The sequence below is a fragment of the Trematomus bernacchii genome, unplaced genomic scaffold (assembly GCF_902827165.1).
Source record: "Trematomus bernacchii unplaced genomic scaffold, fTreBer1.1, whole genome shotgun sequence".
Lineage (NCBI taxonomy): Eukaryota > Metazoa > Chordata > Actinopteri > Perciformes > Nototheniidae > Trematomus > Trematomus bernacchii.
In genome coordinates, this window is record NW_022987636.1 from 156516 (window position 1) to 171487 (window position 14972).

Here is a 14972-nt window from a genome sequence, read left to right on the forward strand (position 1 = left end):
GCACGCACACACGTGCACACACACACACACGCACGCACACACACACACACACGTGCACACACACACACACACGTGCACACACACACACACACGCATGCACACACACGCACACACACACACACACACACACACACACACGCATGCACACACAGACTAACACAAACACGCATGCACACACACGAAAACGAACAGGAAAACCATAGAAAGACTAATGTTTGTGGCCGAGATACTCACCTGTTACTTTGCCAGGTACTGTGATCTGTTTTTATGACGTTATATTTTGTTTGTGACAGTATATTGTTTTCTCACTTTTTATATCCCCTATAAACACCTCGATGAGTTAAGGAAATGCCCTATATTCAATAACACTGCTTTGCTTGTATGGCAGTATGCCGTGGTTATTACATCTGATCTGGAAGAATTATAAACATTTAAGTGAATTTGTATATGTTTTTAAGTATTGTTCCCCTTTTTCAATCAGGCCACTGACCACACCTTCCTCCAGAAGTGCCACTATCACCATGGGAACAGCCCCTACTATGCCAAGCCTAAGAACCCCCTGCCAGTCTTTACTGTGTATCACTACGCCGGAGCTGTCACCTATCAGGTATCAGGCACAGCACACTGTACTAAATATGCAGCACATCTGCTGCAACAACCTTTGTCTCATAAACATATACTCTGTTTCCAGGTTCATAATTTCCTGAATAAGAACCACGACCAGTTCAGGACAGAGGTGGTGGAGCTTTTTGCCAGGAGCCGGTTAAAGGTGCACCATCGGGCATTAGACCCAAATAGAGTGCTTTGGGTCTTATTGTGTAGCTTAGCAACATGTGCAACAGCTGGCTTAAATTTCAAGTTTTTTAAAATAATATTATTTAATTGGATTACACAAGTTTGTAAATCAAACATTTAAACTATATAACACCTGTAGTTGTGAAAGTGCCACCAAGAAGCTAATAAAATATCTATATTTTATAAGCAATGTGTTTCTCTGTGGCAACATTTGTGAAGTTCAGAGTTTATAAAAGAATATCACAAATCTCTCCAAAATACCACATCAAGAACACTATAGGAAGAAATAGAAAGTCACGATGTGACCTGGTATCAAAGGTTTTTTGACATTTGACATGTATTGGATATTGGATAGTGAGTGCTGCTTTCCTGAAAACTGATCAGAAAAGCCCCTTATTGTCAATTTATATAGGAAAGCCGTTTATCATCTGAACGATTCCAGTCTGTAGTTTGTTGTTGTAAAGTTGTATGAGGCTGTGGTTATCCTAGAGGTCACAGCAGCTCATCTCATATTGAGGTCAAGTTTCAATGAATGGTCTTACTACAATGAAATGACTGCTATGGTGACTGGCGTCATTACACATGAAATCAATCGTGCGCATTGAATCCACTAGAGTCTCATATTTCAAGTCATTCCCAACTCTTGCAATACCAGGGACTCATGCTGCAGAAATAATAAAGTCATTTTTAGAGTTTGCATTAATAACACATTTATATGTAAAACCGCATGATTTGTAGAGAGGAGCCTTTTGTTCAGATACTGTAAAGTGAGAGGTTAAGATACTCCTGTAAATATGGCGACGTGACATTGGATTCCTTTAGTCTTAGTAGCTTCATTCCAGCTGTTAAATTGAGCCTGTGACAGTAGGGTCCCCTGGGTGGATCCCAAAGGTCTCAGATGGTTAGAACCTTTTCTTGTAATAATGCTTAATATAGGTTTTACTAGAAAATGCCTCTGTTTCTTCTTCTACTAAATACAAACGTGATCAGTTTAAAGATATAGATATTGAAGAAATCATAAAAAAAATCTATTTTTACAGTTTCCCTGTGATTGTGTGTGTCAGACGGTGTCGGAGCTCTTCCGGAAGCTTCAGGACGGTTACATCCAGCAGAGAGAGCTGGGCTGGAGGGGGAAGGGTCTCCGGCAGCAGCCCTCCACCGCTGCCTCTCACTTCCTGCAGTCCCTGACAGAACTCACCACCCGCCTGGAGAGGTACCAACACACGACACACACACTGACACACACACTGACACACACTCTGACACACACACTGACACACACTCTGACACACACTCTGACACACACTCTGACACACACACTGACACACACACTGACACACACTCTGACACACACACTGACACACACTCTGACACACACACTGACACACACTCTGACACACACACTGACACACACTCTGACACACACTCTGACACACACACTGACACACACACTGACACACACACTGACACACACACTGACACACACACTGACACACACTCTGACACACACACTGACACACACACTGACACACACTCTGACACACACACTGACACACACTCTGACACACACACTGACACACACTCTGACACACACACTGACACACACTCTGACACACACACTGACACACACTCTGACACACACACTGACACACACTCTGACACACACTCTGACACACACACTGACACACACTCTTACACACACACTGATCCAGAGCTGTGGAGCAGTGTGAGAACCTCTGAGCACACATGTCAAACTCAAGGCCCGCAAACTCAAACTCAATTTTTAAGGGTAGGGTTTCCTCAACTCAGAGCCTGAGCCCAAACATTGATGAACTTGCACCCGAGATGAGATGCCAAGTATCTGGCTTGAACTAGCATCACAGAGCAGCAACCTGAGTTTCAATGGAAGTTTCCTTCTGCACTTGTTTTCTCACGACAACAGGGCATGTTTGGTTTTTCTTTGAGGGAAATAGTTTTTTCGAAGCTGTTGTTGGCCTGTGGAGAAATGTAATCATAAGAAATGACTCTGGAAAAGCTGCAGATAGAGCCATAAGAAATGAATGCAACTGATTATTTCATTTTTAATGTTGTTTTTATAGGCAATAATTTAAGTTTAGTTAGTTCCAGGTTTAATATGTGCAATAGGTTCATTTCAATAAGTTCTGCAATAAACATTGAACCAGTCCGGCCCTCCACTAGTTTTTAATCTTGGCCCACTGTGTATTTGAGTTTGACACCCCTGCTCCAGAGCATCACCTAAAGTAATACTGTTCCTCTGAATTTGTGAAATATCAGATAGCTGTGGTCTGTGGAGAATGTGGGTTTAATAAATGTCATGGAAAGAAATATGGGGATTAGGAGAGCTGGTTAGTTCATCATATTGTCATGGTATGAATCCTCACTGAAATATGCCTGGTATTTGCAGTGCCTCTTGTTTGTGCTTTTTAAATATTCTTCTTTCAAATATCTGTATGATGCACAAAACTTTGACTGTGAGATATATGTTTATTTGTACTGTTTAGTTAATTATGTTTTCTGCTACTACTTTAAAACAGTATGAACCCAACATAAAAAGGGATAGTGGTGGTCTAATGGATAGTGAGGTGGGCTGAAGATTGGAAGGTTGTGAGTTCAAATCCCGCCTGGAACCCCACCATTAGTGTGCCCATGAGTAAGGCACTTAGCCCTTAGTTACTCCAGGGAGGATGTCCCTGTAAATGGTCATTGTAAGTCGCTTTGGATAAAAGCGTCAGCTAAATGAAATGTAATGTAATAAAAAGATTTGACAGTTGTTTTATTACAATATATGGATTGACAGTCTGCTGAAATAACTAAATGGTGATGCTGATTTATAAAATGTCTAAAATAAGATTTGTCCTCAAGACAGGGCACTTTTCAAATGCTTGTTTTATGGATGGAGTGATGTGACAGTATATTGTTTTCAGCGCCATTTCTGATTCAGCATTTCAGACATGAAATTCGTTTTTAATGAAGTGTCATCAGCTACGCACATTGCATTGTTAGCTTTTGTTATGAGTGTGTTATGAATAATGTTTGCTGAGGAATAACATGTGTGTTTTGTCCTTTAACTATTAGATGCAAAACCACTTTTATTCGTTGTCTGAAGCCAAACTACGTCAAGGTAACACCAGATTCTTTATACTGATGCTAACTTATATCCTAACACCTGCAACCACTGTATAACCGTGTACTTCAACTGTCATGTCATCGGTCAGCTCCCTGGGATTTTTGACGTGGACTATGTGTCGGCCCAGCTGAGGCATGCTGGGATAATGGAGACCATCCACATCAGGAAAGAAGGGTTCCCCATACGCATACAGTACTCCTTATTCATCGAGAGGTGCTGCTAACATACAGAGCATCACACCAGCATGATGTGTTTATCATTTTACCCCTTTTAGAAATACCAGTGTCTAATTTGTATTCCCCTTCTCTTATTTATTCTTCTTTTCTCCTGTATAGTTGCAAGATGTTCAGTACTGAGATGTGGCAATTCAGATTACCTTATTTCAAATTAAATTGGCAAAAAATGACAATTTGTGTTTGGCACCGGCAAATCAAACCACACTCCCCATACTCAGCAAACGGTTGTGTCTCCTGCCCATTGGGACTTTCAGTCTGATGGCAGCAGCTGGAAGGCTGGGTTGAGATGATGGGTGGGGTCATTGTATATCTGGATTGCCTTTTTGGTTTTGGATTGATAGAATAGGTCCTGGAGTTGTGTCTTCTCTTGTGTAATTGTATAGCGAGAATTGAGACGGTGATTCTTCTTTGAGTTTTTCAGTCCATGCATAGTTGAGTCATTTTTCATCAATTATATAATCTTTTTTTAGAGTGAAATGCTGCCTTTTTTGATTCATTAAACACATTTAAACTAAAGGCACAGACACCAAACCAACATCAAACAACAATCGTCGATGGAGACAGACTGTTGAATTGCCCTTCATAGACTGTCTTGCCCAAAAACTGGAGGCGAACAGCAAAGACTACAGTGAACTAGCATGCAAGCTAGCAGTGTTTGTCATTACTAAATATTTCAAAGTAAAGGTCTTGATGTATGATCCTGTGTACTGTTCTACTGTGCACCGTATGTTGTGGGTGGCAGAGTGGTGCATTTTATATCAGGGCTCAGTTTTGTCATTGTCTTCAAAACCCTCCACTGAATAAATGGCAGTTGATGAAGGGAGGGCAGCAGTGCTCAGTCTGTAGGGAATTGGCTTGATCACCAGTTTGAGTCCCAGGACTAAAAAAACGTTGTGTGGACTGGTAGCTGGAGAGTTGTCCGTCCACTTCCCGGGCATTGCAAAGGTGTCCTTGAGCAAGGCTCTGAGCCCCCAACTGCTTCCGGGCGCTGAAACATGGAAGCCCCTTTGCTCGGACACCTCTTTATACAAATGCATGTGTTTGTGCATGTGTGTATTTCACGCCATAATGTGTAGCAGTCAGTGGAGCAAGAAGTACTCGGATGATTTAAGTAGCAATCCTAGTCACAGTCCTGCATTCAAAATTGTACTTCTGGTACTCATCATGCGGAATAACACAAATAAGCACCATATATTTAAATGATTGTATTATAATGATTAATGTGGTTATAACTTCAATGTTGGACATGGTAAAGGTGTTTTTAAAAATATATATTTTAGCCTCTAATCAAATATAATAATGTATTTTATATTCATATTTTAATCTGCAATGTGACCAGTAACTTAATCTGTAAAATAAATGTAGTGAGTACAAAGTACAACAAAATGCCTACAAAATGTAATGGAGTATAAACTAGCAAACTGTGAAAATACTAAAGTAAAGTACAATTACCTCTATCTTTTTTTTCCAGTACTTAGTTTCATTCCACCATCGGTAGCGGTCCTGTTGGAGTGTATTTGTTCTGTATTTACTACATTTGTGAAAACTGAATTCCCCCTTGTGGGATTCTTCTTCTTGAGTAGTAAGATGAATTCAGCAATAAATCAAGACTAGATTAAGGTCATCCTCAGCTTGTGTTGACAGGTACGGAGTTCTGCTGAGTCAGCGTCAGAGCGAGGTGTCGGACAGGGAGCAGCTGCTGGCCCTGCTGGAGCTGGTGGGGGCCGAGGAGGGGCAGTACCAGCTGGGACTCACCAAGGTAACCAACTGCCTGTCATCACACTGGTTCAAGTCTGTACTGTACACATCAACATGTGTGTGTCTGTCAGCTGTTCCTCAAGGAGCTGCTCTACCAGCAGCTGGAGGAGAAGTGGAGCAGCACTCAGACGTGGGCGGCCGTCACCATCCAGAGAAACATCCGAGGCTTCATCTGTAGGAGGAACTTCAGGTTCTTCAGACAGAAGGCCATCGTCATCCAGAGCCACATCCGAGGACACCAGGCCAGGTGCAGAGGAGCAGCCATGCCTTATCAGTGTAGACAGTGAGGGACCTTATGATAGGCTCTTCAACTCTAGGGACACAATGAGGAATACAATGAAGGATATATTGTTTTACAAATGAAAAGTACTTGGACAAGAGTTTAGTTTTGCTTTAATATTTTTGTAATATTATATTTCAGTTTACAGTCAGTATTCTTCTTTTGTTTTTGTTAAAGTGTGAAGAAAGAAAGAAGGAAAGATTATTTTTTTATGATTAATAATGAAAACATGTAACGCAATTAATTCATGAACTATATAAATAAATACATTATAAAAGAGGGAGCTTAAGAAAATGGTGAAGGAAAGTGTAACAATAAATGACCGAAATATAGAAAATGATAAACATGGAAATATGGATAGAAGGAGAAAAAGATAAGAGAGTCTAGAAGAAAGGAAACTCAAATAAAAAACTGCACTGAAATGAAACAGTTAAGAGACCATGTACAGTCACACTCACTTCTCCCGACAGACGGAGGTAACTGAGGAATGCATCAGGCTGAATGAGGTCATGTGATACACCAACATGAGGCTCATTGTGTGTTGCTGCCTCCTCTCTTCTCTAGGAAGCACTACAAGCGTCTGAGGCAGTGCTTCACCCAGTTCTGGGCGGTGATGATGATCACCAGGGACACCATCAAGAGACGCCATTGGAGGAAGGTAGACAGACCCTGGCTGATGTTTCCTGGCAACCTTATGTTTGCTGACTTTATTACGCTATAAATCTTTGCTGCAAATCTCTTGCACAACAGCAGCAGCTTATCACCGCAGCCTGAGTGGTAATTGGAAAAATATGTCAGTGTCCTCTGAGTGACAACGCCCTGACATCCATGTTCAGGGTCAAAGTGTAACAACCATAAACTCTGTTTTTCATTTCCTCCCAAATGACTTTAACATTAGTGCTGCTTTTATTGTTGTTTCAGTGGTCTATTTATGATTTTTCTTTATTTCATAGAATGGCGTCAGGTTCTTCACCCAATAATTATTTTGTTTAAAAAAAAAGGTATTTTAATGTCTAGTTGTATCTACAAATTCAATGCAATATATATCCATCAAATAGTTTGTGGTACTCAAAACATCCAAAATAGGGTATTTAAAGCTCCTCATCAAAATGTTGAATGTGAAAAAAATGACAAACTCTTTACGCCTTTGCACTTTAGAAAATGGTGCTTTTATATTGTTCATCATTTCCTGTAGCAGACAGACACAGTTAGAGACCAGCTGCTGAACATAGTGGAGCATAAAACAGCTAAAAAGACAGATACGTTTTTAAAAATAAATAAATATATTTAAAAAGACTGAATATGTTCAGGTAACAGGTTTTCTCACCACATGGCAGAGACCACACCAGAGTTAACCTGTTAAACCCCACGGACCCGCCGAAGGGTCCGAAAATGCTACATCTGCTAGCACCAGTGTGATCTCTGAAGTGTCATTTATGAAACTATTAATGTTCCACACCCAGCTGACGGGAAGAAACTCGGCTAACTGACTATACAAAAAAAAATACAAAAATAATAATAATAATTCCCACAAGAAGCCTTTCAATGAGCCCTTAGCAAATACGGACTAATGCTATTTCTGCTCATAACTCACAAAAATGATCATTTATAATTATACTTTCTGCACAAACAACACATCATCTGAAAGCTGAGATTCCACAGATTCCATGGGTATACACCCCATCACTGCAGGCAAAAATTCACTGAGCTAGCAGCCAGAACATAGCAAATAAACAACATCAGTTTTCAAATCCATGACAATAATTAGCAGGTTAAATTTTACAATAATTTTTTTTTCTTTTTTTTTTTTTTTTTATGGAATGAATACCTATAGTGATGATTCAATGTTATAAAATGATTTTTACAGTCTGGTACCTGAAAAAGGTCAAATGGCACTGATGGAACCAGATGTGCCCATATGTGCCCAAAGCTTAGTCCGCCTGGACTTTTTTCCCCTAAATATCTCTAAAATATCAATTTTCACTTGTTTTGCCTCAATCTTGATACAGGGTACTTATTATATGTTATACTTTGGATTCCTAAAGCTTTTAGGCTACTAACCCATCATTCAAGGGTGGTTTTCACTATAAGTAATGGTTTTTTGTTAGGCGGAGGTAAGAATTTACACTTTTTTACTATGTTCCATCTGAATTCACTCTGACACAGAAACATCTATATTGATTCTGACACGTCTACATCCATCTCACAGATGTAACCTTGCTTTGAGAAAAAAGATTATTAATTTAACCCTTTTAGAAGTGAAGTTATAGTCATTTGTTCTGGGCATGTCATTTTCGAGCCTGAAACCTGAAAAACAGGCTTGGGGTCTAGGAGACTCAATGTTAGACCTACTTACTACAAAGTAAATGCACACAAACACATGCTAATAGTGTTCTGTCTACTCTATTTGAATAGGCAACTTAAAACAATAAGATGATGAGTTACTCTTTTCTTCAATTATGTAAATATATTGAAATGTTGGGTTTCTTTTATATAAGGGAGATCTGGAACTAGATTTCCAAAAGAAAATTAGAATGTAAATCATATAATCCAAGTCCTCCAGAGGATTTCCTTTCTAAAGTAATTGGATTGTTTTATCTGAAATGAAAACTGAAAGCTATCTAGGTAAATGTATTGAGGACTGCTGGGCCCTTTGTGTATGGGGTGTGTTCATTTACACGTTTACACATTTGCAGATACTTCCTTTAAAAGATCTGATCCCTTTCCTTTAACCAGCTTTCTTATCTTGCATTAATCATGTATCTTGGACACACACACACACACACACACACACACACACACACACACACACACACACACACACACACACACACACACACACACACACACACACACACACACACACACACACACACACACACACACCCCCTCTGGTCTTGGACTTCAACCCTCTGAGTGTAATTTGAAGCAGCAGCACATCTCTCCTTCCACCTTCTCTACCTGTCTCTCTCTCTGCTTCCAGTTCAGCCCAACAGGTAGGCTGCCTTCTTAACCCTTTACATCAGATCTCTGCTCAAATATTTTCAAGCATTCAGTTCATTTATACTAAACCGATCTTAGGGTCTGCTTCAGGTTTCCGAACACACAGAGACTCTACTATACTTTCAGCTGGTGTTCAGCTTCTGTGCCTTTTTGCCTTTCTCTGTGAACTAAATGTTGGTTATTTTGGCTTCAGTGTATCACAGCTCCATTCTATTTGGTGTTATTGTTTTATGGGGATTGGACTATGAACAGTGGAAACTGCCTCTGTCAGCTGTTAGCCTAGTTTGATTCAGTTAGTGTAAGTTACTAAAAAGCAAGATGACGTTGGGCTTAAGGTGACATCACATCTACTTCTGATCACTGTTAATGAGCATGGTGATTACTAGGAAAATAGAAAAGTGTTGACTAGGTTATCTTGGTTAAAAACAATCATTAATGTCAGAAGAGTATTTTCTGTGGAGTTGCAAATCACTGACAGGCACACATTTTCAATATGAAGAGCAATAACACACCAATATTTGCTTGGGTTTAAATGTGTGCAAACTAACCCTGATGATGACATAGTGACAGATTCATTCAATACAGTACAATACAATAGTCACTATTTGATCAGACAGTCCACAGACTGAAAGACAGTTACACAACTGTGCATGTGGAATTGGAAAGAGGGTATCCTCAACCAGGCTTAAGATGCTTTACAGTTGAGTTGCATTGTGGGAAATGTAGTCCAGGACTTTGGACCACAACTTTTTGTGCAGAACATAGTATTTGACTGATGTATCTGGTCCAGTTGGAACTAATCTGTACCACTTAATGTACAGTTTGATAACATATTCACTAATACTGTGAGTAAAAACTACGATATTCATCTCTGAAGTATATGAGTGCTTAGTTAGTATATAAGTGCTTTGTTAGTAATTCTATCGCTCGAAGTGGAGTTGAAAGAGATGAGTTTTTAGTCTGCGCCGGAAGATGTGTAAGCTTTCTGCTGTCCTGATGTCAATGGGGAGCTCATTCCACCATTTTGGAGCCAGGATAGCAAACCGACGTGTTTTTGCTGATGGGAACTTGGGTCCCCCTCGCAGTGCTGGTGCAGCGAGCCGTTTGGCTCGTGCTGGGGTGTATGGTTTAACCATGTCCTGGATGTAGGAAGGGCCAGATCCATTCACAGCATGGTACGCAAGTACCAGTGTCTTGAAGTGGATTCTAGCAGTTACTGGAAGCCAGTGAAGTGAGCGGAGGAGCGGCGTGGTGTGGGAAAGTGTTGGAAGGTTGAAGACCAGACGAGCCGCTGCATTCTGGATGAGCTGCAGAGGTCGGATGGCACATGCAGGTAGAGCAGCCAGGAGGGAGATGCAGTAGTCTAGGCGTGAGATGACGAGAGCCTGGACCAGAAGCTGCGTCGCTTTCTGGGTCAGGAGGGGACGTCCAGAAGCATGATGACAGAGGAGAGGGAGGCTGCTTTAGCAGTGTGCAGTTCCTCAGAGACAGCATGGAGACCAGTTTCTGTTGAGTGACCTGCCTTGAAACCAGACTGGTGCGGATCCAGAAGGTTGTTCTGATGGAGATAACAGGAGAGTTGTTTAAAGACAGCGCGTTCAAGTGTTTTAGACAGGAACGGGAGGAGAGAGACAGGCCTGTAGTTTATAACATTGGACGGGTTGAGAGTGGGTTTCAAACTTTCTTTAGGAGAGGGTTTACTCTTGCCTCCTTGAGACTGTTTGGAAAGTGACCAGAAGTTAGAGAAGTGTTGATGAAATGGGTGAGAAACGGTAGAATATCAGGAGCAATAGTCTGAAGGAGGTTTGAGGGGATAGGGTCCAGAGGACAGGTGGTAGGACGGGCAGAGGTAATGAGGGTAAGAACCTCACTTGGAGAGAGAGGGGAAAAGGAGGTTAGTGTGTGGGTGAAAGGAGGGTCTGGTGACCCAGCGGTGAGTAAAGGTGAGTCAGAAAAAGAAGAGCGAATATCATCAACCTTTTTTTCAAAGTAGTTAACAAAGTCGCTTGACAGAAGGGAGGAGGGGGAAGGGGCTCTGGGGGGGTTCGAGGAGGGTGGAGAAGATAGAAAATAGTTTTTTGGGATTGGAATAGGAAGAATGGATCTTATCTTGAAAGAAAGTGCTTTTTGCCTGAGAGATCGAAGCAGAGAAAGAGGAGAGGAGAGCCTGGTAGGTTAGGAGGTCGTCACGGTGTTTGGATTTCCACCGTTTCCGCTCTGCTGCCCTAAGGATGGTTCTATTAGCACGCAGTGAGTCATTTAGCCAGGGAGCAGGAGGGGACTGACGAGCCTGCCGAGATGTGAGAGGACAGAGAGAGTCCAGAGAGGATGAAAGAGTCCAGAGGAGAGTTTCTGCAGCAGAGTTTGGAGGCAGGAGTTGGAATGAGTCAGAGGAAGGGAGGGCTGAGAGCACCGATGAGGTCAGAGTAGAGGGGGAGAGGGAACGAAGGTTATGGCGGACAGGTGCAGAGTTAGAAGAGAATAGTTTGTTATGTTTGGAAAGGGGTAGAGCGAATGAAATGAATGGTTGCTGAAGATAGAAAACAGTGGCCCTCAAACCAATATATATTGAGACCCCATTTGGAGCCCAATGAATATGACCCCCATGAACATGTCAGTCTTTAAGAGCGGTGCATGCTACTGATAAATTAACAATGTATTACTCATATTGTTGAAGTACCCTGTTCATTTAAACAGAAAGCAATAGGTTTGTGTCAACAGTTGTGATCCAACCATAATTAAGGCTGACCAACATAGTGAAACACAGGATATACAATTGCGTATATGAGTCACTTTTTCCTAATGAGAATGACATTCTGCTTTAACACTGTTATCTCTGGGGGGGCACTTATCATTTATGTGTGCTGCCTCAAAATATTGCATCGCAGCGCCTGGCATCTAAATGATGACATGACATTTATCTGTCACATCTATACTCCTGATATGAGTTCCAAATGACATCGTTCTTACATGACACGTTTATAAAACAATGATTAAACTGATAAATTGGTAACATATTGTCAGGGTGTAGTGAGCCTCACGGTGCGTTTGGGTCCCTTCTGATTTGTGCCACACTTGTTTGGTTTGGGTGGGTGGGTCATTGTGGAGGTAAGGCAGGGTGGGGCTCTGTGTGTTTGAACAGACCCATTCTCTTTATTTAAGTGTATGAATACAAAATGGCATAAAAGAGGAGTATTTTCTGTATGAGTATGTCTGCACGCACATGTGTAATCTGAAATGCATACTTCAGGTTTGAGGCATTTGTCCGATACCTACTTTAAACAAACTACTCACCCTGTAAATACTGGGAATGACAGAGATGTGTTCATCATATGAATCACATCTGAGTGACGCTGCCCTGCTGCATTGATGGAACTCCTCTCTGTGAGCTGTAAAGCTCCTGATAAAAACACACTTTCTGGACTCTTGGAACTGCGTGCCCTGCTGTATGAGGCGGGGCCACCGCCTGTGGGAGGGGCAGAAGTATAAAACAGGACGTGTGTCTAAGAATAGGTCTGATTGAACACACTTCTCAGCAGAGAGGAGGGAGGGTTGAGTTTACCTGGATATCAAGAGGATTACTCAGTGAAACAAATAAGCTTCAGGTGAAGGACGCCAAAAATAGAACTATATAACTGTGGGGGAAACTTCTGTAGCAATGGAGAGTCAGGACTCAGAGAGGCACGAGGAGAGCTGGAGCTTTGATGGCAAACACTGACGGTTTATTTGGAGTTACGGCCGGAGAATTGACAAGACAGGTGGTGTGTCACGAGTTGACACAGCGGTTGCCAAACCAATTCTGAAGAACTCTTTCTGCAGCTCCAGGTTTTAACTAGTTCGGAGTGTAATAATCAACATTCTTCATCAGTGAGACTAAACAATGATGGACCTGAATCTAACTAGAGCCCTCGTCCATAGAAAAGTATGTGCGCCAGGGAACCTACGTCCCTGAACAGTAAACTACCTCAGGCGGCTTGTGCTCTGTCATAGACTGGCAACAACAATGCGCCCAAGCTGCCCCTCCTTAAGAGAGATAGCAGCAATACCCCAGGCCGTAGACCTATGCCATGAGAAAGGAGACAGTGAGAAGAGAACATGATGAACTGTGTCAAAGTTTGAATACCTAAGCAAATTATTCCCTAACAATAACTTTAAGATTATGAGAGGAAATCCTGCTGGTCACAGTGTGATGGACTGACTTTGCTGCGTGTCAATTTCAGGAATTTCATGAGAAGAATAAAGTGAAGGCAGTGACAAAGACTAAGAGTGTATCTCCAGGAATGGTAAGCAAATCAAAAGTATCCCATATCGTAGAGAGAGAGCCTGCTGTCCCAGAAATCTAAGGGCCAGCCCTCTGGATTCTCCTGAGGTCATCTTTGCTTTATGTGTGTTTCCCTCAGGATGTGGGGATGTTGGAGATCCCTGCTGAGCTGTCAGCCAGACTCCGCAGTGCAGCAGGTACGCTTTTAATAATCATCACATTGTATCAGATAACACATCACGTTAATCCTCCTGTCCTGCCACAGCGCTCAGTTTGTGATTGTTGTTCCCTCTCTGTCCACCAGGGCAGCAGCATGGCTCGGGGGTCACAGAGGTGGCCCCCCCTCAGGTGAAGGCCCAACACAAGCTCAGCCTGCCTCTGGATGTAGACAGATACCCATTCTCTCGCTATGCCAAGTCCATCTTAAAGGTGAGCAAAGGGCATGCACATACTACAAAAACATGTCTATTTAGAACATATTCAGGTATTTATTGCACAGCATTGTGTCATAAGTGTTAGCTAATGATCTACCAGGGACTTTGTTGACACTGTGTTGTTGTTGTTGTTGTTGTTGTGTTTTGGAAAGTATTTCAACATTTCAATCCACTCCCTTTATGTAAAAATGTAATAAATAAATGTCTTACAGAGATTTATGGAGATTCCTTCCTGGTTCAAGAAAACAAGGATTTTTATAAAAACATATAATAACAAGAATAATCTTGTACCAATTTATTTCTGTTTGATTGAGGCTTGAATATCAAACTCAATCTCAGATTACATTTACGTTGAAAGATGTATTATTCTAAACAAAGTTTATACAGGAACAGCCCTACACCTGAATGAATGAAAGGAGTGGGATTGTGTTTCCTGTCTTTGTGAGATGTCCTCATATGTTGTCCTCCTCAGGATACATGGTGCCAGCCTCAGGGACGCCCCCTCCAGAGATCCCTCACCCCCCTGGAACCTGAAGATAACAGAACTGCCCTGGACATCTACAAACTGGTACAGACTGATTACTTTAGTTTATATTTGTTTCATTCTCATTTGTCCGTTTATTATTTCCGACCCTTCTCTCCTCAGATCCTGCGGTTTACGGGTGAGTCGGAGCTGAGTGGCTGGCAGGAGCAGCTGCTGGGTAACTACATCGTGGAGAGGGGTCAGAGCCGGCCCCCCCTGAGGGACGAGATCCTGGCCCAGCTGGCCTACCACACCTGGGGCCTGCAGGAGGATCTGAGCAGCCTGAGGGGCTGGCTGCTGCTGACCTGCTGTCTCAGCGCCTTCACCCCCTCCCCCACGCTGGACAAGCCCCTGCTCAAGTAGGTGTTCCCCTTCTCTACCTACAGGGGTCAGTGGAGAGCACAGTGTAGTGCTACAGGGTGACCGTACTGCCACCATAGTCTCCAGCTACATGCGTTAGAACAGAAAGTACCCCCCCACTCATCTGTGATGATTGGCCTACATGTTTTCTTTTATTATACTCTTTGTATTTGT

The 14972-nt window shown here is 42.1% G+C and overlaps 1 protein-coding gene across 1 annotated transcript in view; it reads left to right on the top strand.

Moving 5' to 3' along the window:
• The window catches only part of myo15b (myosin XVB), a 70512-nt gene that overhangs the window by 15002 nt on the left and 40538 nt on the right, over window positions 1-14972 (top strand). The window contains exons 18-31 of the mRNA XM_034133125.1: window positions 482-607; window positions 692-769; window positions 1860-2008; window positions 3892-3937; window positions 4032-4156; window positions 5824-5938; window positions 6009-6184; window positions 6782-6875; window positions 12760-12825; window positions 13441-13503; window positions 13621-13678; window positions 13786-13910; window positions 14388-14483; window positions 14562-14797. Coding sequence (XP_033989016.1) covers window positions 482-607; window positions 692-769; window positions 1860-2008; window positions 3892-3937; window positions 4032-4156; window positions 5824-5938; window positions 6009-6184; window positions 6782-6875; window positions 12760-12825; window positions 13441-13503; window positions 13621-13678; window positions 13786-13910; window positions 14388-14483; window positions 14562-14797 — 1553 coding nt within the window. The remainder of the gene's footprint in view (window positions 1-481; window positions 608-691; window positions 770-1859; window positions 2009-3891; window positions 3938-4031; window positions 4157-5823; window positions 5939-6008; window positions 6185-6781; window positions 6876-12759; window positions 12826-13440; window positions 13504-13620; window positions 13679-13785; window positions 13911-14387; window positions 14484-14561; window positions 14798-14972) is intronic.